The sequence below is a fragment of the Mastomys coucha genome, unplaced genomic scaffold (assembly GCF_008632895.1).
Source record: "Mastomys coucha isolate ucsf_1 unplaced genomic scaffold, UCSF_Mcou_1 pScaffold20, whole genome shotgun sequence".
NCBI classification, from domain to species: domain Eukaryota; kingdom Metazoa; phylum Chordata; class Mammalia; order Rodentia; family Muridae; genus Mastomys; species Mastomys coucha.
This window is the reverse complement of record NW_022196903.1, coordinates 41,315,745-41,338,659: the sequence shown is the minus strand read 5'-3', so window position 1 is coordinate 41,338,659 and position 22,915 is coordinate 41,315,745. Positions and strand designations below refer to the sequence as shown.

The 22,915-nt window shown below is 36.5% G+C and overlaps 1 protein-coding gene across 1 annotated transcript in view; it reads right to left on the bottom strand.

The window, feature by feature from the left end:
• Cntnap2 (contactin associated protein 2) overlaps positions 1 to 22,915 on the bottom strand; it is a 2,139,844-nt gene that overhangs the window by 748,109 nt on the left and 1,368,820 nt on the right. The window contains exon 13 of the mRNA XM_031381709.1: positions 20,627 to 20,827. Coding sequence (XP_031237569.1) covers positions 20,627 to 20,827 — 201 coding nt within the window. The remainder of the gene's footprint in view (positions 1 to 20,626; positions 20,828 to 22,915) is intronic.

Here is a 22,915-nt window from a genome sequence, read left to right as displayed (position 1 = left end):
CTTTCTTTGTATTATCTTAAGATGGTTTTGCAACAGAATTTCACGCAACAAATACACAGCCTGCTTCTGGTATTTTTAAGAACTTGTGAATAGATAATAAGGTCTTTTTACCCCAATGTATTTTTGCATCTTGGCAATATTTATTACCAGAAAAGCTTCCAGAGAGTAAATGTTTTACTTATGCCATAAGACATTTTTTGCTGAGCAAGTGTTTTTTATCTTTACACTCAGTTTCACACTGGAAGCTTTAATATGAAGCAAATGAACAAAATATCGTTGAAAGCTCCCAAGAAAAACCATATTATAGATGCATATTCCAGTTTATCCCCATGGGTGACCAAGGAAGGAGAGCAGCTCAATCGCTGTCACGTTTTTATCCTCACAGAAATGAGAAAAGATTCAGGATTCAGTTACATCCAAGCCACATCTTCTGGGTCCACCCAGATTTTCCTTTGGTTTACTCATTATTTGAAAAGGAAGTTCACTTGTCTCCATGTGATAATATCGCAGTTCTTTCCTGACATAGAAGTCCAGGGTGGGGAGGATCTTAAGAAATCATCTGTTGACCCCTCTGTCAATGCTGAAGTCCAAGAGACTCTACTGCAAATCACATAAAAATATTAACACTTACTGTAGTGACTGGAATGAAAATCACCAAGAGGAGATTAAATGTCTCTGTGCTGATATGTCTTTGCAGGGACCTACAGGAGCAAAGAATCTAATGAAACAAAAGAGAAGAGGCAGGAGTGGAAGTACTGGGCAGGAGAATGATCAAGTTCAATGCTGACTTTAGACAGATAAAAGCCAGAGGAGCAGGCACCACTATTTAACGACAGCTCATTGCTTTTAACTTTCAACCTTTCTAATTTACTCTCCATGTTCTGATTCCAACTTCAAGAAGCAAACATCTGATTCTAATTTGGCTTCCCACATGGTAGCCCCACAGGGAAAGATTTGGCAGGCGAGACAACCCGCATGTCCAGTCCCCTTAGCATTATATTTTTCTCATTACAAATTAATACACTGGCATCCAAGTTTGTAATTTGGCTTTGCATGCATCTTGCCCACACAGAAAACGGCAGCCAAGCCATTCCATCCCTTCAGCAGTTAGATTTTTATTTTAAGTCAATCTAATGACATTTTGATTGTAGATCTCAATCTCACAGACTCTGATTATAATCAGATCAAACTGGAGTGAGCTGATAAATCAGGTTCTGCCAGAAGAGTCTGGCTTTGAATTCTAGGAAACTCATTAAGGTAACGTCAGCTCTCTTGACAGACAGCACTGGAGTCTTCTCCGTGTGATGTAATTTCATCTACTAGCATCTGATGCTTCAAACCAAGTTTCTTTTCCTTTCTGGCATGTCTGGATGGTATACACAGGTCAGCATTTCACTGCACTTTCCTCAGAACTCACTGTCAATTCAATCTCTGCTAAATCCTTTCTAATATAAGTGAAGTACAGTGTCTTTCCTTCTTTCTACTTTCTCATTAGAAGTGAAGCTTCCAAGACAGTCCAACATTATTTTTATTTTCATAAGACTTCTCTTTTATAGATCTTCCTTCTATAATATGACTCCAATTATATTTACCTTCAGATCATTCATGATTTTAATATTTTTTTTCTGAACCATGCCTGCACAGATTTTATTCATTTCGATAGAAAGGTATAGTTCCTGTCAGGAAATGATACTCAAAACAGGCCAACAACTCTAAGCTTCCTTTTAAACAAAGTTTTAAATTTTTGATTGTTATCTCCACAGTGTTCTGTCAGATTACTTTTATTCACAATTATTTTACATTATCAAAAACTGTTATCTTTTCTATTGATTAAAAACTCAACCCCTTGCTAGATATATATCTATTTATGGTAAAATACTCTGATTCTGTTTATAAAATTATACCATAATTTCATTTTACTTTTGCCTTTATAATGTTACTTTTAGCCTCTAATTAGCTTGTGTTTCACAAATGAATACTGTACAGTAAGTTCGTTATCTCTAGTCTGACTCTTTCCTTCCAAATGTTGTTCTTAAGTTCAATAGCAAACATCTTTTGCATGTAAGTAATTTCCTGTAATAACATTTCTGTAAGTTATACATAATGTTACTTCTAGGAAGTTTGCTTCACACAGCATGGAAGTCTGCCAACTACTTTTTTTATCATGTCAGTGACAACTTCTGTAGAAATGTCTTGTTTGGATGGTTCTTTTACAGATAATTTAAAGCATATATATTCCATATATTAATATTGTAACTATATATTTTTATAATAATATATATTTGTAGTCCTTTACAGAAACAAACACATTGGTAAATATACCAATTTATGATATAATATCCCTCTACACATATATATTTTTCATACATGCATATATACATATGTTCACACACAGGTATATGAAGTGGGAAGTTAAGGGTTCTTTGGAAATTCAGTTGTATTGCACGATGTTTTGCTGGGGCAAAAACATGAATGAGCCTTTTCCTGAAGTGGACACAGGTTAAAGACTATGGCAGACTCATGAAAGACTGTTTAGCTAAATCAGATACAAGAGAAAGGATGTTCTGCTAAAGCTAGCCCATGAAAGGACATGTGAAGTATTCTCTGATAACAACATGCCTGCATTGGTCTGCCTTACATTTCATAGTTGAGTTGCATTTGTTGGGACTCCATAGAGAGAAACACAGCAAAAAAACCTTCTGGTGGTGTGCTACGGTTTTTGAGGCTTCTGCAGACTCAGGCTGATTGGCAGAGTGATGTAAGCTGAGAGAAGTACACATGCTGAGGCAAGACATGTGCAGAGTCAAAACGTGTGGAGGACTCTGGATGTTTGGAGGGTATTAATAGGTCTCCATAGACAGTGACAGAGGCTGAACTTGGCTTGCTTATAGAGCTAATTATGCAACACTGTGGGTCTCACACCTTTGCTGATCTTTGCTTCCTTGAGTGACATACAGCTGAGAACGTCTGGGATTTCTCTTGGCCTCTCCTGCTGATTCAAGCTGAGGCTGAGGCCTGGCTGTCTCTGCTACTCTTGCCACCATTGCTGATTCCTGTTAGCTATCTTGAGTCTACCTAACTGGACTACTGGGGTATCCCTGAAGTGTTTGCAAATTGATCAAGCTGCTGTTGCTAACCTGTGAACTGAATTGCCAAGTTCCAGAGAACACAGACAGGAGTTGCTCCAAAGAACCCCTCTAAACAGGTCTACTTCCCCTGTATCCTTTCTTTCTCTCTACTTCTGGTGGGTGGTGGGTTAAAAGGGAGGTTAAAGTGTTTAAGAACCATCATTAAAAAAAGCTGTTTGAAAAAATTAGTTACAGGTATAGTCATAGAGTCTGTTATGGTTTGGGTACAAAATGTCCTCGAAAAGCCCATGTGGTGAAATCCTGGTTCTCTATGCAAAAGTACACAGAGGTCAGGGCTTAAAGATTGTGAAGGCTCTGATCTCATCAGTGGATTAGCCCATTGGTGGATTCATGCTTTAATGTAGTGATTCTCAACCTTCCTAGTGCTGCAATCCTTTCATACAATTCCTCATATGGTGAAACCATTCATAAAATTATTTTTATTACTACTTCATAACTATAATTTTGCCACTGTTATGAATTGTAACATTTATATTAGATATACAACATATGTGAAAGGGTCATTTTCTCCCGAATGAGAACAACTGCTTTAATGGGTTTGGGGAGGGTGTTTGTTGGTTGGTTGGTTGGTTTTGGCATGTGTTCTCTTTCTTATATCTTCTTGGCTGTCATAAGGTGAGCAGACTGGCTTCACCATACTCTTTCTATCACGTGTTTTTTTTAATCACAAATACTAATCAATGGGTCTAAACTACCATCAGAATTTGTTTTTTTTCCAGTAGCAGAATGCTGACCAACACAGATCCAGATATAGGTATGTATATAATGAAAAAGATAGATAAATATAGAAATAAAGTCACTGAGACAGATGTAGACAGAGTTCATGCTTAATTTAAACAGTCTAATTTTTTTTTTTAGGATGGAAAAAGAATAACAAATTCCCCAAGAACAGAAGGAAGAAATTGTTACCAATGATGATCTTGTAATTTCAGTGTCAGGCTTATATTAATTACATTGATATTGTCTATATATTTAAAAATGGCTTCAAAATATTCTATAGCAAAATAGGTACTTTAAAGAAACTAACAAGTTATTCTACATTTTTTGTTGTATTTTATTACCTTAAATAATGTGAGCCTGGTCATTTCAAAATTTAAGTCCTTTATGAAATTTATGTGATTCAGAGGCAATGACCATATTTTGAAAGGATCATTTTTTTCACTGTCTTTACTGATACTACTTCACAGTATTCCCTATTTGTTTTTTATCAGAACCTTATAAAATGTTTGATTAACTCTCTTCATGCAGTGGAGAGTGAAGTAGCTAATTGAGCCAAAAGCTTTGTTTGTTCTGACTAGGTTTAAAGTTTCTTCCCTTAGACTTGAAAATCTATTGCCCATTTGCTTATTCTTGTTGTTTTAGTTAAACATCACTTTGATGGTTTGATATGCATATAGCATGGAAGGCTCTGCTTCTAGATGTGCTACAGCGACTGCCTCCTCCAAAACTAGATGGATTTGGGTCAACTAACATTAAAATACAGTTATGTAAAAACTGTGTCCAACTCTAAACTGTAGGCTGGCTTTAGAGTGGGCTTGTTCTAGGTGTACCACTGTCTTTGCTGTCCCAGCATGCTCCAGGCTGTCTCTCCTGAGTGCCTGTACATTGCTCTCTGTTATGGCTCCACTATGTGCTTCTTTTCTATGTCTCTCTTCTGTGTTGTTCTTCTCAGTCACATACAAGATCTACCTCAGCAGAAGCATTTCCCATTACGAAGAGGAAACAACTCCCTACTCTAAAAGCAAATGTCCTGTCTCAGGTAGGGAGTGGGATTGTCTGTCTCTATCAGCGTTCTGCTACAGACTCTCAGGTGCTTTGCGGACTGGGCAGACCAACTCATCTCTGATCTACCTCATTCTATCAGGAGCTCTCAGAAAAACAGAGTACATTAACAAAGTGAGAAGGAGATATTGGTTGTGCCATTTATGTTAAATGTAGATATAGGAGTGTATTCTGGAAAGTTTTTTTATTTTAAAAAAGAAAATATCAGCATTGAGTGTTCATATTTCATCTGAAAAGAAATGGATATGCTCTTTTGTAACATTTTTCAATTTCATCAACATGCAATTTGCATGTTCTGAAATATCTTGATATTAAAACATGAAAGTCAAGACTCTTTTAAAAGAGAGGCTTGTTTTCATTTATTTCATATCAAATGTTTCCCAATATGCTCACAAACAAATTGTCAGCCAAGCCATTGTTTCTTAAAATACTTGTCAGGAACAAATGGAGAATATTGGATCAGAAGAATTCAGAGAGAGGTTTTCTCAGTTCTTTCAAAATGTCTTTTTTGCCCTACTACTTAGTAAAATACCCCAGCCTTTATTTTTTTTAATGTGATACAAAAAATAATAATACTGCAGTCTAGAAGAAATTAATAGAAATGTCCAAGTGATTGCTTTATTGGATGGCCTCATATATTTTTTTCTACTTTTTTGGAAAAAAATACATGAGTCATAAAGACATATAAACTTGCATTTTAACATTGGCTTTGCCTCAGTATGTTATTTGGTTTGTTATTGTTGTGATTGTTGTTGCTGAATTGATGAGCTCTGGTGAGGCTGTACTTCTTCATATATAAAATGGATACAGTGGTATGTGATTTAAAATGTTAGAGCTGGTGTAATAGGATGATACAGTCTCATTCTCATATAAATATTTAATAAATACCAATGTAATTCCTGCCTTGTCATGTCATCACTAGCAAAATCTCATTTAGGAATAATTATTGTAATGCATTATTATCTACAGGGTCTCCAATGAAGGAGCTAGAGAAAGGACACAAGGAGCTGAAGGGCTTGCAGCCCCTCAGGACAAACAACAATATGATCTACCTAGTACCCTCAGAGCTCCCAGGGACTAAACCATCAACCAAAGAGTACACATGGTGTGATTCATGGTTCCAGTTGCATATGTAGTAGAGGATGGCTTAGTTGGTCATCAATTGGAGGAGAGGCCCTTGGTCCTGTGAAGGTTCTATGCCCCAATGTAGGGAAATGCCAGGGCCAGGAAGCGGGAGAGGGTGGGTTGGTGAGCAGGGAGAGGGGGAGGAGGGAGGGAACAGTTTCTTTTGGAGAGGAAACTGGGAAAAGAGATATCGTTTGAAATGTAAATAAAGAAAATCTCTAATAAAAAATAAAATAAAGTAAAATAAAATAAAGGGACAATACATTTTGCTTCCATTTGTGATCATGTGTCAGGAGTAAACTAATATTGGGCAAGGTACTTCAGGGAATTTATAATCTGAGGTGAGGGTCATAGTGGATGAAACAAACATCATAACATTATTCATTATCACCTAAAATCTCTTTACCTAGCAACCACCTTGGTAACTTGTAAGCAAATATAATAGTTAATAGAATCCAGAGAAGTTTTATCATTCATAGCTAGAAAAATATTACCTTTGGAAACAGTCTCTGACATAAAATATATGTATTATTTTGTTCACAGGCATGTCTATAAAAACTATTTCTTCTAAAGTTGCTATTGTGGGCATCTTTGTCACCTTTACTTTGTGTGACAAAGAAATCTGATCCAACTCTTGAAGATAGTAAAGAAGAGGAAACTTGAAGAGTCTGCCTCCAGTAGATAGACAGGGCCTTAAATGGATGGATGGGATTAGGCTTACTAACACACAGTCAAAATTTCTGACCCAGAACTGTTCCTGTCTAAAAGAACTGCAGGGACAAAAATGGAGAGGAGACTAAAGAAAAGACAGTCCAATGACCTGACCAACTTGGGATCCATCTCATGGGGGAAACACCAATGTGGCCACCATTACTGATACTATGGTGTGATTACAGATGGGAGCCTGGTGTGATAGTCTTCTGAGAGACCCTACCAGCAGTTGAATGAGACACAAGCAGATACTTACACCCAACAATTGGACTGAAGTCAGGGACCCCTATGATTGAATTAGGGGAAGGATTGAAGAAACTGAAGGGGAGAGAAAAATCATAGAAAGACCAGCAGTCTCAACTAACCCAGACCCCAGGGAGCTCCTAGAGACTGAGCCACCAAACAGGAGCATACATGGTCCAAGGCTCCTGACACAAATATAGCAGAGGTCTGCTTATTCAGGCCTCAGTTTGAGAAGATGTACTTAATGTAGAGACTTGAGGGCCTCAGCAAAGAGGGAAGCCTGGTGGCAGGGTATAGCCTCTTGAAGGCAAGGTGGAGAAAGAATGGGATAAGGAACTGTGGGAGAGGGGACCAAGGGGGAGTAATGAATGGAATATAAATAAATAAAATAATAATAAAAATTCAACACACATACACAAAAGAACAAAAAAAAGTTGCATAGGAAGAGTGGGAGCAAACATCAGTCAGAAAAGTTTTTGACTCACAAGCATGATGATCTGAGTTCAATCCCAGAGCCCATATAGGAATGTATATGTATGGTCTAAGCACTAGAGAGGTACACATAACTAAATCCCTGGAGCTTGCTGTCCAATCAATCTAGCCTAATTTTTGAGCTCCAGGTTCAGTGAGAAACTGACTCAATAAAAATTGGTGGATGATGACAGGAAATGTTATCTGAGGTTCTGTTGTGATCCATGTATGCAGTCACACACATATGTGAAGACATGTACATATACACTCATATGCATCCACACACAAAACACACATTTAGAAAAGGAAATACTGCACAGTAATATTGGTGTAGCAGAAGCCTTGATAAAGTATGTGTTCATTTCTCTCAATGGAAAGACTTCCTTTCAAGTAACCCGTTGAAAGAATTACTGAGTGAAGTCTATGTTCCCGTGATAAATGCCATCTCACTGAAAAGTATAATAAAGACATCTGCAGCCTTGTTTGAAACAGCACAAGGAAATGGAAGGAGTATTTCTTTTAATGAATCTTCTAAATCCATTTGAAATCATAGAATCATGGCTCTTGTCACTCAATGGCAGGAGATTTTATTTAGCAATTTGACAGATACTTGCACCTTCATCAGCAAAGCAAAGTTGTTGGGATTGAATAATCCCTCAGTCCATAACAGGCATGCCCTGCCTACTTAGGATGCTGTAGCCACTCATTCATCAATAGGGAGTAAAAGTCCCACTTAACTCTAGAATTGGATTTTTCAGTAGCTCATCTTAGAAGTAATCCTCACTGGCTATGATGAATGTTTTGTACAATGTCCAGTCTTATAAATGACAAATTCTGGTTGTAAATGGGATGGAGTTGCAGAGTGGATTTTGCATAAGAGATTATTCTAGTTGACCTACATGATTTCCTTCAGTGGTTAGGAATCCTAGAGGGTAGGTTGAAAATATCCTTCCGGAGAAACTTTACCTATAGGTGGCTGCTGTATCTCTAAGTGTCCCACTTTGCTCCTCCTGATGATGATCCTCATTTTGAATTTGCCTAGTTAGGTTTCACAATTCTGTAAGCCAGTACCTGGCTGTAAATCTCCACCTACATCCTTCCCTGGTTCTGTGCCTGAGTGAAGATGAAGCAACAGCTCTTCTTAACAGTACTCTAGATGCCCTACTCCCTCCCCTCCCTGTGCCAGCCCAAAGATTCTTAGCCTTCTCTCCCAAAGGAACACCTGCAAGCCAGCAGAGTGAGAATCTAGTTCACAAAACGCGTGACCACATTTCTAGAAACTGTCATGGATTCCTAGTTGTTTTGCTGTTTTATCGGTGATAAGTTCTAAAAGTCCTAAATAAAATGATTTTATTGTTATCACTTTAAAACACCAGCTCATTTTTTAAGGCAATGCTATTTGAGAGCACTCTGCTTGATCAGGCTATAATTTTAAAGCACCTGTCAAAGAATTACCTTAAAAGCAGAAATTAGCAATTCTGTAGTAATATTCTAGGAAGTCCAGAGTAAATTGTGTATTTTTTTTCCTTTGGGACTGGATCTTACTATGTAGCTTAGGCTATACTCAAACTGATGATCTCTCTGCCTATCTTTCTAAGTGTGGGGATTATAGGTGTGTAGTATCGCATGCATCTTGGAAAACATTTTCATAGCAAAACTGATAATGTTTTTTAGTATCTTGTGTCAAAGACATGTTTTAAGCACAATTCATAATATCTGACAAATCAGGTATATTCTCATTTTATAGTGTCCTAAGAATGGATAATTTAAACAAATCACGAGTAAAAGTCATTAATGACTTAATGTGAGCTAGGAAAGATAATGAAATTAATTTAACCCAATTTTAGTGGGCAATATGTGTGGATGTAAGCAAAAAACAGGGTGGGGGCACATATTCATGAAAGAGTATTAAAATTCAAAGTCCTCAACCTTTAGATCTTTGCCTAAAGTGCTGCTATCATTAAAGATTTCAATATATGTTATTTTATTTTTCATTTACCCAATCTTTTTTTTTTCTAGACAGGTTTTCTCTGTATAGCCCTGGCTCTCCTGGAACTCACTCTGTAGACCAGGCTGGCCTTGAACTCAGATATTCTCCTGTCTCTGCCTCCAAAGTGCTGGGATTAAAAGGCATGCGCCACCACCGCCCGGCTCTACGAGAATTTTTATAAAGGTCATTTTGTGATTTTTTTCAGTGAGGAAAAGTCACTTAGTATGAGATTTTTCAATACAAGACGAATCTACTTTTTTTTTAATTGGATAAAAGACAGTTATTTCCTCATTTATATGTTCTTTTATAACAAACTAAAAGTGCAAATTATAAAACCTTGGGTTTATTATATTTCAATATATTGAGGTTTAACTAGTTCAAGTGTAATTCTATCAGCTCACATTTCTCACACATTAGAAGAAATGTAATATGTAGTAAGATTTGAAGGAAAATTTAGTGATAGTAAAGTCCTTGTGATGTTATGATTTTCACACCTAATCTTTGTTTAGAAGAGATTACTAATAGTATATTGTCCTATCAGAAGACTTAAAAAAACATATGGCCAAATAGCTACAAGGAAAAATAAATCTAATATCTGTAATTCTCATACATGTTTTAAATTTACACTTACTTAAAAGAAAGTCTTGTTTTGAAGGAGTATCTACCTGAAAACTTTTGAGCATCAACATTTAGATCCTGTCTTAACTAGAAGGACCTAAGAAGACAATTGGTCAATTCTATGCATTGATAGGTTAAAAAAAAAATCACAAAGTGTCCATGTTTCCATCTTTACTAAGGAAACTGGATTATAAATGTATTATACACACATAATTGGTCCTCTGCGAAGGTTCTATGACCCAGTGTAGGGGAATGCCAGGGCCAGTAAGCAGGATGGGGTGAGATGGTGAGCAAGGGGAGAAGGGAGGGAACAAGGGATTGTTTTAGTTTTTGTTTATTTTACTTTCTTTTCTTTTATTTTTTTTGGAGGGGAACCTGGGAAAGGAGATATTGTAAATAAAGAAAACATCTAATTAAAAAAAAGAAACAAAGAAAGAATTGGTCCTTACTGCTTTAAGGAGGGTGCATCGTCCTTAATGCCTAACCTCAGAGATCAGCAAGTTTGTAACTTAGGAGGTCCCAGGTGATAAAAGAGACCATCACTGTTCCTTCTCTGTCTTGTTAGGAACAGTTTTTTTTCTAAAGACTCCTTTACAATTTGCAAACTTCATCCCTTATAATTATCCATAATACTTACCTCCTCCTTTCGTTCTGTCCAATATTCCTCTCTCTAGCCTCCTCTCCACCTTTAAACATCCTGACCTCTTTCTTCACTCCATTCATTCTGCAGTAGCCTCTAACAACTATACCTCTTTAAGGTACCTTTCAGTTTTCCTTTTCGTTCATTTTTTTTGTTTTCTCTCTATATCTATCTATCTATCTATCTATCTATCTATCTATCTATCTATCTATCTATCTATATTTAAAATATATAAATATATAAATATTTTAACAGCAAGCTTCATGAAGAAGCTTCCATAGTCTGATTCAGTTAGTTTTGACTGTTCTGATCATCACTGTCCAGTCCCTTCTGATAGCTGTATCCTCTCCCCACATCATCTCCTCTCCCTCTTTAAACTGGTGTTTCTTTTCCTTTCCTCTGTCTTCTGTTTTCACTCCTCCTGTAACACCTCATTCTGAAAAACATTCACCACTGTTGACAGATCTCTACCTTAGATGTGCTCATCCAAACAGAGAAAGACCACATTTCCCCTTTCACTATAGTTATGACTGGCAAAGTATATGTCTCGTTTTGGTTCATACAATGTAAACTAAATGGGAAGAACCAGAGCTAAAAAATCTCAGAGTTATGGGTCCTTGGAGCATCCATTATACAGGTTGCATAAAAACAAAGCAGATAAGGAAGCTGAGGCAAAAATCAAAACTTTAATGACATCACAGAGATAGGTTGGTTTGGACTGTGTCCTCTGCTATTTTAATACAAACACAAGAACAGAAAGCATGGGACCCTTGCACTTCATTTTAGCTATTAGGTAAGATTACATTGCAAACAAGGGAAAATCTGCATTCGTCTTTTAGCTACCAATTAAAAGGACCTGTGCCCCATGTGCCAACACAGACTAAGTAAACACCTGTCTTCTCAGTACCAGATTTTCAAACAGTCTACTCTCCACATTTCCCTTAATAAGGAGCCCTGCCAGGAAGGCTTAGAACCACTGCTCAGGTTTCCCAGTTAGAAGCCAAGCCATCCTGGAATTATCCTCATTTACTCTATGTATGTCATTTGACACTTTTACTTGAACCTTGAATAAGTCTTTCTTCCTCCCTCAGTCTTGCTGGGCCTCTCAGACAGCTATAGACCCTATGCTGGGAGGTCTTTTTACAGCAGCTCTGTCTGGATGCCCAGCTTGCAGCCAACCCTTTCTCCTCCAAAGAAAATACATTTAAGTGTGAAATCCAAAAGAGCTCAGGATTGGTCTCGGGCTCCTGTCCTGCCTCTGGGGCCTCAGGTTCTCCGCCAGCCTCTCACTTTCCTTCAGTTATGCTCTGCACTGCTTAGTCTTCATTTCTGCTTGGTCTTCATTTCAGCATCAGTAAGTATGTGCCAGTTCTAACCTGGGACTACTGGTCCATTTTATTCTTCATTAACTTCCGTGAATTCTTCCATTTTAGCTTATATGCTACATTTCCTGAGGCACAGGAAACGCACATGCATCAGCTACCATTAATTCCCCTTTACATTTTTCTAGTTGAGCCTCTCATAACTGCCTGTATTTAATGCTCCACACAGCATCTCATAGCCCTTCTCTCTGTTGCCACTCTGTCATTTGGTTGACAATGTCTAAATGTGGCTTTTCCCTCTTGCTTTGCTTAGCTTTCATTTTTAAACATCTACTTATTCTTTCTCTCTTTCTCTCTATAGTTTGTGTGTGTGTGTGTGTGTGTGTGTGTGTGTGTGTGTGTGTGTGTGTGTATGCATTCATATAGAGATAGATTAGAGGACAATTTTCATTTTTTCTTTTCTTCTACCATGTGGGTCTTAGGTATTGAACTCAAGTCATCAGGCTTGGCATTAACTCTACCTCTTAAACCAACTCACTGGACCTACATTTTTATTTAGACGGAACTTTAGTAAAGGCTTTAAACTTCCTGTCTAGCCAACAATGGCCTTAACATTGCCTTAGAAGTGGTGCAAATTCAGGGACTTACGATACTTATGATAGTGCTGGGGATTGAACCCAGGGCATCCTGCATGTTAGGTAAGCACTCTCCTAGTAAAGCTATTCTATTGGTCCCCAATTATATGCTTCACTGTATATAAGTCTTTGCTTGTCATATTGAACTAAGTCCTGAAATTGTAATACAAAAACCAGGACCCATAACCAATTAGATAAATGTTTAACCTCTTGACTAATATACTATTTACTTAAAACAATTTTTATCTGGAGTTGGTTAATGCTCTTTAAAAGGCTATTCTCTTTAAAAGTTAAAAGCCAACGTTTTTAAGAATGAAAAATAAAAGTTGAAAAAACATTTTTCTTGAAAAAAATGCACAAAAGTTTCGATTTTTTTCTAAAAATAAGTTATAAGTTTCAATGCTAAAGTTGTGTTTTCTTCTCTTTTGGATGCCACTAAATCACAGTTTAGTATCTTCAAGAGTATATTGAATTTTACACAGCTTACTTTATAGGCAGAAATTGTGAACATAACTCCTTTTCAATAGATACAAAATCTAATAGTAAACTACCCAAAAGGATGGATAATTTATATGGCTTCTTCCCATAACAAAGCAATAACAGTATGACTTATGAGAACTAGGCTATATGGAGAAATTAAAAGAAATGAAGCCCTGGAAACCAACAAACAGCACTAAATATCATCAAGACAGCATGAAACACAGCCAACCACATTTCTGCAATTAAATAAATTTTCATATATGCAGGGAATAAATACTTCAGGGAAAGGTTTTGAATTTGAAACTATAATATGATTTGTAAAGCAAATATATGAGTACAATGTGTTCTAACACATACAAATGCCTTTAAGCAGGCTAGCAGGTTCTGTCCAAATAAGTTAAATGTCTTAGTCATCTAAAAGCTCTGGAGTTATTTACTAGTACTGTATTTCTATAGCATCAAAATGTATCTTTCTCCCAACTTCTGATTTATCATATTCAAGTTCTTAGTTTGTATAAGGCGGTGGTGTATGTGTGAGTATATGTGTAAATATACATATATGTGGGTGATTAGGGGCACCTCTGTATGTGTATGTGTGTGTGAGTGTGTGTGTGTATGTATGTGTGTGTATGTGTGTGTGTGTATGTATGTACGTATGTATGTATGTGCATGTAGAGGTAAAAAGGCAACTTAGGTGTCATTCTTCAGGTTTTGTCTACTCTTTCTCCCTTCCTTTCTTTCTTTCTTCCTTTCTTTCTTCCTTCCTTCCTTTCTTTCTCTCTCTCTCTCTCTCTCTCTCTCTCTCTCTTTCTCTCTCTCTCTTTCTTTCTTTCTTTCTTTCTTTCTCACTGGACTAGGGCTTGTAAATTGGCTAGGCACGGTACTAGTAAGCACTAGGGATTGCCTTGTCTCTACCTCCTCAGTTTCAGCTATAGAATTATAAGTTCATGTGTTTGAACTCAAGTTTTTCAACAAAAGGAAATTTACTTAAAATTATAAGAGGGCATTCATAAAGAAAGGATCTTGCAAAACAAAGAGAGTCATGGATAGATATTCTCCCTTAAATTTCCTGAACCCTAAACTGTTTACACACTGTGCCTTGGCAAAGAACTGAAAACCAAGGGCTGAGGAGAGGAACAGCATGACCTCCACATCTCACATGTCATCTAGTCACATCTCATCTGGGAGTTTATAAACATATTCAGACAAGAGAGAGGAAAATGTTATACTGAATGTTCAAATTTATATTTTATATTAAATGTATACTTAGACTGCTATATAGTCTGATTAGGTTTTGTACTTGAAATGACTTTAGGGTATAGTTGATCTATCTCTGAAGTTCATACTAGGTAGTCACAGTTTTCAACTGACAAACCCATGTTCCTATGTCTGGAACCATAGGTTCAGCTCAGTCTTGTGTAATGTCCAAAGATTATTGCCAACATTCTATTGTCAAACTGACCAGTTTCTTGTACTATTATATTCTTGTATTTATAGACTTTCAGAAATATTTTCTTCATGAATATGCACAGTGATTCTTACAAAGAGATTTCACTTTTTCCCAGTGTAATGGTGATGATAATGTGTGTGTATATACATTTTATCTATCTACCTCAAACTACTAGAAATGTCATTTGAGCATTTGATTTGAAGAACAAACTTGGGAAAAGAAATTAGACTATGTGTGACAATGCTGAGCAAGGATTCTATGCTATTAAAAATGCCTATGACAGTAGCTTCTCTATAAAAACCCATTGGTTATTTTAACCTAAGGCCTACTGGCTAACTTCTGCAGTAGTCTGATTAATAATCCAAGAAGTTTAAAATATTGAAAGTGGTGAAATCAAAATGAGGAAGCAACTTTATAAAATACAGGTTCTGGATGAAACTCGAGTCCCCATGCTTGACATGTAAATACTGACCAAATATCTCTACCACTGCTCAAGTTCTTACAGTCCTTATTTCGGAAGCAAATTCAAGTTTTTCAATGATTTTTGTTTTATATTACTATGTTCTTAATTCTGAGGCTATCAAACTAAAGACTTACTATTGGCTAATCACTATTGCTTTTCTCAATTTGGGTAAAACTTGGGAATTTCCATTGAAATGACCTCGTTCTGAATTTTATATGAAACTACATAAAATTTTTATTACTTTTGTTTCTATATATTTATATGATTGGTTAAGAACAAATAAATTGATAATTAAATTCAAGATTAGAAATGACGATAAGGAATGATCAAACTATTATTTTGTTTATAACTTTCTTTATTATTTAGAGCTACTTTTGGAGAGAAAAGCCCCTACAGAGGCAGGCTTCTTTGGTTTTGTTTGTTTGTTTGTTTGTTTTTGTTTTTTTATGTGGGTTCTGGGGATCAAACACAGGTACTTATGTTTATATGGCAAGCCCTTTACTAACTGAGCTATTTCCTTAGCCTCCAAATCATTATTTTAAGAGTGATTCAAATTTTGTAACAACAATGGAGATAATACCATAAGTCACACATTACCCTCCTTATAAAAGTTGTAAGAAACCAGTACTGACCCAGACAGTGGTGGCACATGCCTTTAATTGCCTTTAATCCCAGCACTTGGGAGGCAGAGGCAGATGGATTTCTGAGTTCGAGGCCAGCCTGGTCTACAGAGTGAGTTCCAAGACAGCCAGGGCTATACAGAGAAACCCTGTCTCAAAAAAAAAAAAAAAAGAAAGAAAGAAAGAAAGAATCCAATACTGAATGAATACATCTACAGTTGCTAGCTAATGGTACTGCACAAGCAAATACTTATCTGTATACATGTATACATGCACAATCTCCATGTGCTTTTTAATTCTTGGTTCTATGTGTCTTAGAAGTTACAGAGTCCCAATTTACATCTAGAGAGTAAGCCTCTTAAAACAAAAGTAACATTTAAGTGCATAGCTATTACAGACTCATTTGATATTCATTTTAATTGCAATGACTATAATGAATATACTTTGCATTCAAATATGAGCCACAAATGCTTCTGAGAAAGTTCCAGTATAATTCAGTCTTAGTTACAGAATGATTAAATGGATATTTAAAAATCAGACATTACCATGAAAGAGGAAAAAAAATACAGCAAGCAGTAATTCCTTAAAACAACAAATTAAAGATTTTTATTAAATTCTCCCTTTTCTTATTTTGATTGCTACACAATGCAGTATACAGGGCACTTTGCTATGTTAGCCACTCCTACCTGTGTCTGCTGCTCTACACAGTAGCTCACCTGATTAGGAGAAACAGAGAATGTGGAAAAAGACCCTGAATTGTAGGCAGAAATTTACTTTACAAAATGCAGACATTGTTCCAATAGGGTTAAAAACACTGTCATATTAGTGTGATTTAGCTGAAAAAGTAGTTAATTATACATGCTGTTTATTTTAGCTGATCAGAGAATCCCTATTCCTTTTAGTCTTCCCCCACATAAAGAACTAACTAGTTAGGTTTAAACAGGAGATGCACTCATGACATAAACAGTCATGACAGCTAATAAAATCGCCCATGAAGATTTTCTGAAGGCAGCCATCCCTTGATCCAAACAAATACCATCAAAACCTATGTGTGGGGCCTTAACATCCATATTTAAACGAGCAATCATAAAACGTGGATGCTTGTTCCTACTTAGAAAAAAAATGTTGGCAGGTTGATAAGGGAATGTCTTAAGATATGCACTTTTATTCAAATTAGCAAGTATGTATCAAGAACAGATCCTGTGTAAACGACACTATTATAGGGTGTTTTAGTGGAAGAGGAGACAGCAAAGTATAGAAGTCAGAGGAGATGAGGACAACCAGTAGAACAAGATCCTCTAAATCAAATAAACATAGCTCATATAAACTCACAGAGATTGAAGCAGCAAGCACAGGGCCTAAATCAGTATGCACCAGGACCTGGACATACATTTTATAGCTTTCAGTTTACATTATTACGGGACTCCTGAGTGTGTGATCTTTGCAATTTCTCTTGGTGCTCTTTTCCTTTTGTTGATTTGGCTTGTCCAACTTTGATGAGACTGTGTTTGTTTTATGTTATATTTTATTTTACATTTTGTTGTTATCTCTTGGAAGCCTGTTCTTTTTAATGAAAGACTGAAAGAGGGTGGATCCAGATGTGAAAGGAGGTGGTCAAGAACTAGGAGGAATAAAGGGAGGGGAAACTGTAATCAGGATATAATAGATGAGAAAATAATTTTTTTAATAAAATGAGGAAAAGGGGGGAAGAAAGAATCATAGAATATTTTTAAAATGCCTGACATACATTATGGTAATTTTCAAAGAACATTTTAGGTACAATAATAATCTATAAATGTTTTAAAACGCAATGTTAGATATTCTGAAAATGTAAGTAAAATAATGTTATTTATTGTGCAAAAACTTATTCTCAGTTTTGCCCATGGCTGGAATAAAATATCTTGAAAAAGAGCCACATAGAGGAGAAAGGGTTTACTTGGCTCACAGTTCAAGGTTATAAGCCATCATTTCAGGGAAGTCAAGGCAGAAGCTTGAAGCAAACTAATTCTATCATATGTACTGTCAAGACTTAGGAGCAATGAATTAACTCATGCATGCCTGTGGTCAGTTCTCTCTACTCTTAAACACTTGAAGATCTCCTGCCTAGGGAATGCAGCCACCCGCTGTAGGGCACTCATCCCTTAAATAATCAATATCATCTCCCACACATAGAGCTGATCTATATAGCCTCCTATTTATACTTCTCTGAAGTGATTCTAGATTGTGTCAACTTGACAGTTAAAACTATCACATTTCCCTTTATTTCTTGGAACTTTGTATATCATGTTATATAAAGGAGAGTAATAGGTTTGTGAGGTTCCTTGTGGCTGATAGAAAAACACAGTAACAGTGAAGAAAAGAGCAAAGTCTCTCATAAGACCAAGAGAATTAAAGGTTAGTTGCCTTAAGCCTTAAATTGGTTCTTCCGGTACCTGAACTGTAAATTATTAATGTATTTATTTGGTGACTCTACTGTGGTTTTAAAAACTACTAAAATATTTTAACTACTAAAAAAAAATGATAATGAAAAATTGACTATACCAATGAAAGCACCACGATTTGTTTCTGGTGAGCAATTTGTCCCACTCCTCTCCCATGCTAAGACTGAAGAACTAACTAACTTAAATCTGGGAACAGAGCCTCTGTGAGGAACATTCACTCATGAAACTGAAAAAAGCTGATGAGATTCATTAGTGACTCCTGCTGCCCCAAATATTTCCCAATCCTTGGTTAATGCTTGCTAGCAATGGATGCAGGATCCAATCAAAATAGCTGTAAGCAGTAAAATGTATCAAAAACACCTGTTGGACTGTGTGGAACTCTCAAATTCTCAGAGTTGTTCTCCAGCCCACTCAGATTTGACATCATCTGAGATCTTCCAATATATCTGCTAGAACTGCCAAGCAAAATGCCCAAAGCAGGCATGCAGCTGAACAGTTGGAAAGAAACCTTGTGGTTTCGGAGTAGGAAGCCTAGGTTCAAGGAGCTGGTAGAAGTAATTTGGCATGTCAGAGTCCTCTTTATTGAGTCCATACATGACATTATTTATCCTTCTTTGAGGCTGTCAGCCCTGTTGAAATCAAGATATCTCCATCCTGTCTACATTTAACCATCTTACTTCCTAAAAGCCCTAGCTCCAAATACAGCCACTTAAGGAACATATGTATCATATATGTACATGTTGCATAAGACTCAAAACAAATGCATACTCCAAACTTTAGGCCCATTACATTAAAATCACAAGCAGTAGGATGCAGCAGTTCTACTTTCTGAACTCCTGTGCATTCTTCTCAAGTATACCTAGTTTTGAAAGGACAGGGTAGGAACTCAGTCTACAGCATAGCATTTACTTGCATCCAGACCCATGCCTGTATTCACTTCCCACTCTAAGGCTTCTGAAAGCATCAGAAGGGCCATTCATATAACACCTACTCCTATACAGTTCCCAACATCAATCTGGATATTTCTTTCTGATTTTTCAATGGCACATTAATTCAACATGCCGACCATAAACATCTTTACCTGCCCTAATTTTCTAAACCTATCACTTTTATAGTTTCAGGTTTTAGTCTCCTATAGTCCATGAAGTACATTCTGAACAATCTAATATCATGAGGCTTTGCACAAGAGAAACACACAGACATCATGATCATCTATTATTTTGTGTCTAACTCTTCTCTGAAAACATCCCCCAAATAATGCTAGATCTAATCCACTATTGATTTAGGGAATCACATAGCTTATTAGTCTTTGACATAATACGATGTGGTAATATTGATTATTAATTTAAAATACCATTCATTTCTTTAAATACCATAGATTTCATAGATTCCAAATATAGTTTTTCACCAAAGCAGACATTCTTCCTAATTTTGACAGTAAAATTGATGAGAAATTGAAGCTGGATAACAAGATATACGTAGTACAACATGGTTATTTACATCACATCCTTTAATACTGTTCATGCCATATGCAAATCAGCTTCACTTAGCTATTCTACAATCATATTTCAAAATATGTTGCACATGATAAATACATCTTATGCAGTTTTACTTACTGTATTAAATAAGCAAATATTCACAAAGGAGTTCAATTCAATGACTATCCCAAAGACACAGCTAGAAAATCTCAAGCCTGCAAATCAAAAAGTCCTATTCCTTCCACTCAAAACTCATGCTTATTTTTGCTGCTATGTTATGGACCAAATAATGCATATCCTAGTATATTTTGATGCAAATTTAAAATAAATTTAATGGCATGTCTCACCCCTAACACATAAGGTTTTTTTTGCAGAGAAGGTATTCTTAGTATAAATTTGGGGGCTTCCTTATTCTCTGAATCCCCAAACCATCTTGTGCACACATATACACACACACCTTCACTCACACATACACTATCTACCACTGAAATAGACTGTCATGAAAGTAACTTCAGAGTGGGCTTCCTCAGGCAGATACTGTTAAATGACAGCAGAGAGCCCTATAATCTCTCACCGCTCTATACTAGATTTCCTGGCAGACAGCCTTCCGAAGGCTTTCATCTTTACATTAAAGACACTGGAGGAACTCAAAGAGAATCACTTGAAAGCTCACAAGGAGCTCTGACAAACTTTTGCCCAAGGCAACTGCTTGATAAACGAGCATTAACAGCACACCATGTATATATATATATATACATATATATGCATAAAACTGAAAAATCTATAAACTTAAATAATGGCATTGCTTATTTTAAAATAATCATGCATTCGAAGCTTCACTGTCCAGAAAGCAAGCCCAGTGATTACCTTGGACTTCTTTACAGCCATCTGCACATTGAGGACTGAAGACTGGACAATAAGATAATAAGCCACACCTGTTGGATTGTTTAGGCAATTGCAAACACCAGCTGAGATAGTAATTAAAAGTAATGTTCCATCACAGCCTACCTGGGGTGTTCAACAGCCTGGACATTCTGCAGAAGTAGGAGACATACTGTTCGCAGTACTCAGCGCTGCTGGTGATGGCACTGATCTGGTCCATGGAGGCACTGTAGATGAGCTGGGTCACAGAGTACTTTTCTGGGTTGTAGCCTACCACTGTCGTCTGCATCTGTAAGTCATGAGACACTATGGTCCACACCTTGTCCTCTGTGGGCAGAGAAATAATTAAGACAGTGGCTCATTAGTACTCCAATACTTCTTCAAATGTCAGAAGATAATTGAATCACACTTTAGCTGTTATTTTCATTAAACTGGTATAAAACTGAGTTGGGGGAACAATCCCAACAGTATTTTAGAAGAAGAGGGAGTTTGTTGTGTGTGTGTGATATGCATGTGTGCTATATGCATGTGTGTGTATAGGTGTGTGTGTTGTGTTTTATGCATGTGTGTTTGTGTGGTGTGTGTGTGTGTGTGTGTGTATGCCTGCAAGTGCAGAAGAGGACCATGTCAAGTGTTTTCCTCAATCATTTCCTACTGTACATAAAAGAGATGCCTTTGTAGTATTTATCTATTTAAACTGCCAAGATCTGATGACTTTTTTTCTTTCATCACTTAATTGCAATGAACTCACAAGTAAAAACATCACTCTGCTAGATTAGGAAAGCCACTCAAATAAGTACTTGCCCATTACCAAACTCTATAATCTGAGTGATCTATTGAGAATGACCTTCCTGAAACAATGGAGTTTTGTTCATTATAAATTACATTTTAATTTATTTATCTACCACAAATAGGAAAAATAAATCTATGGCAGGATTGAAGCCAGAAAAACAATTATCATTATATCATCTCCCAAAATTCTGTGTCCCTTTGTCTGTATTTTGTTCTTCCTTGTTACCTAGCACTACCTTCCCATAATCATTTTTTTCTAAATGTTATACTGTACCCACACATACAGATGTTCACATACATATGTGAACACATTACAGCCCAGGATCCATGTATGAATGAGAAGATATTTTTTTTTTTTGTCTTTGAGATTTTGTGACCTTGGTTAATATTATATACTCAAAGTTCACCCATTTTCCTGAAAAATATATTTTTCAGATACTGCTATTTCCATATGAATCACATTAACATTATTTCAACTTACTTTTTTGAGATAGGGTCTCTTACTGAGCCTGAATCTCACAGTTTTTATAGACTTGACCACCTAACAAGTCCCAAAGATCTGCCCATGTGTATGCCCAGTGGATTTGCTAAAATATATAGCCATTCTCATCTTTTACATGGCTGCTGGGGATTTGAAATCAAGCCCTCCCCCTTTCATAACACAATATCTTAGCTGCTGAGCTATCTTCCTAGTATTCGCAGTCTTGTCTCAGACCTATATTCTGCCTATAAGAACAAAGTAGAAAAATGATATTTTTATTAAAATAATGAAAGATCTTTTACTAACAGAAAAGAGTATCATTTGTGGTTGGGATTTTGACATCAGTCTGGTGCTCCAGTGTGAAGCTCATCATTCAAAATCATCCTCATTTTGAAACCTATCACTTGCCTTCTGGTAACTCAATTGTTCACTCTTTCAAAGTGACCTCCAGTCAATCAAGCCATAACCTTTCTTGAAAGCTGTTTGCTCTTAACAGAATATGCATCATCCTGGTCTTGTGAACAAATGCTCTTTCACACTGTCCTTTCTGGGGACTGATACATTTCCTTTTCTTTGATTGAAATGTTCTGTATAGTGTGGAGTGAGGTGAGAGAATGATTATCATTGTGTTTGGGAAGCTGGGAGTCTCAGAGAAGAAAAAGCAGAGTTGGTTATAAGCTACATAAAATTAAATTAACTAAAACTCCTTCTCTATTTGAATTTTAATTGAAAACATCAGCAAGAACCCAAGACAATATGTTTGTTTTGAAATGTTGACCCATGCTTGAACTTAGTACAGTGAATAAAACTCTCTAGAACAAGATGCTATGCCCTGTACCAAATACCACCATTAAATACTATTTGCTATTAGAAGAAGAAATTGGAGTCCTTGAGGTAATGATTGATTCCTGGGATAGAAATGAACATGTTGAAAGGAAAGCCAGGGACAAACCTTCATTCCATTGGCTACTAAGGCAATTCAAATGATAATGTACGAAGCTAGTCATGGTGTGCATGACTAACCTTAGAGCTGTGGCGGTCAGAGACAGAAGCATAACTGGGATTTAACTGTCAGCCAAGCTTAAGGTTCAGGAAGATATCCTATCTCAAGACAGTAAGGAAGAAAGTAATAGGTCAGGACA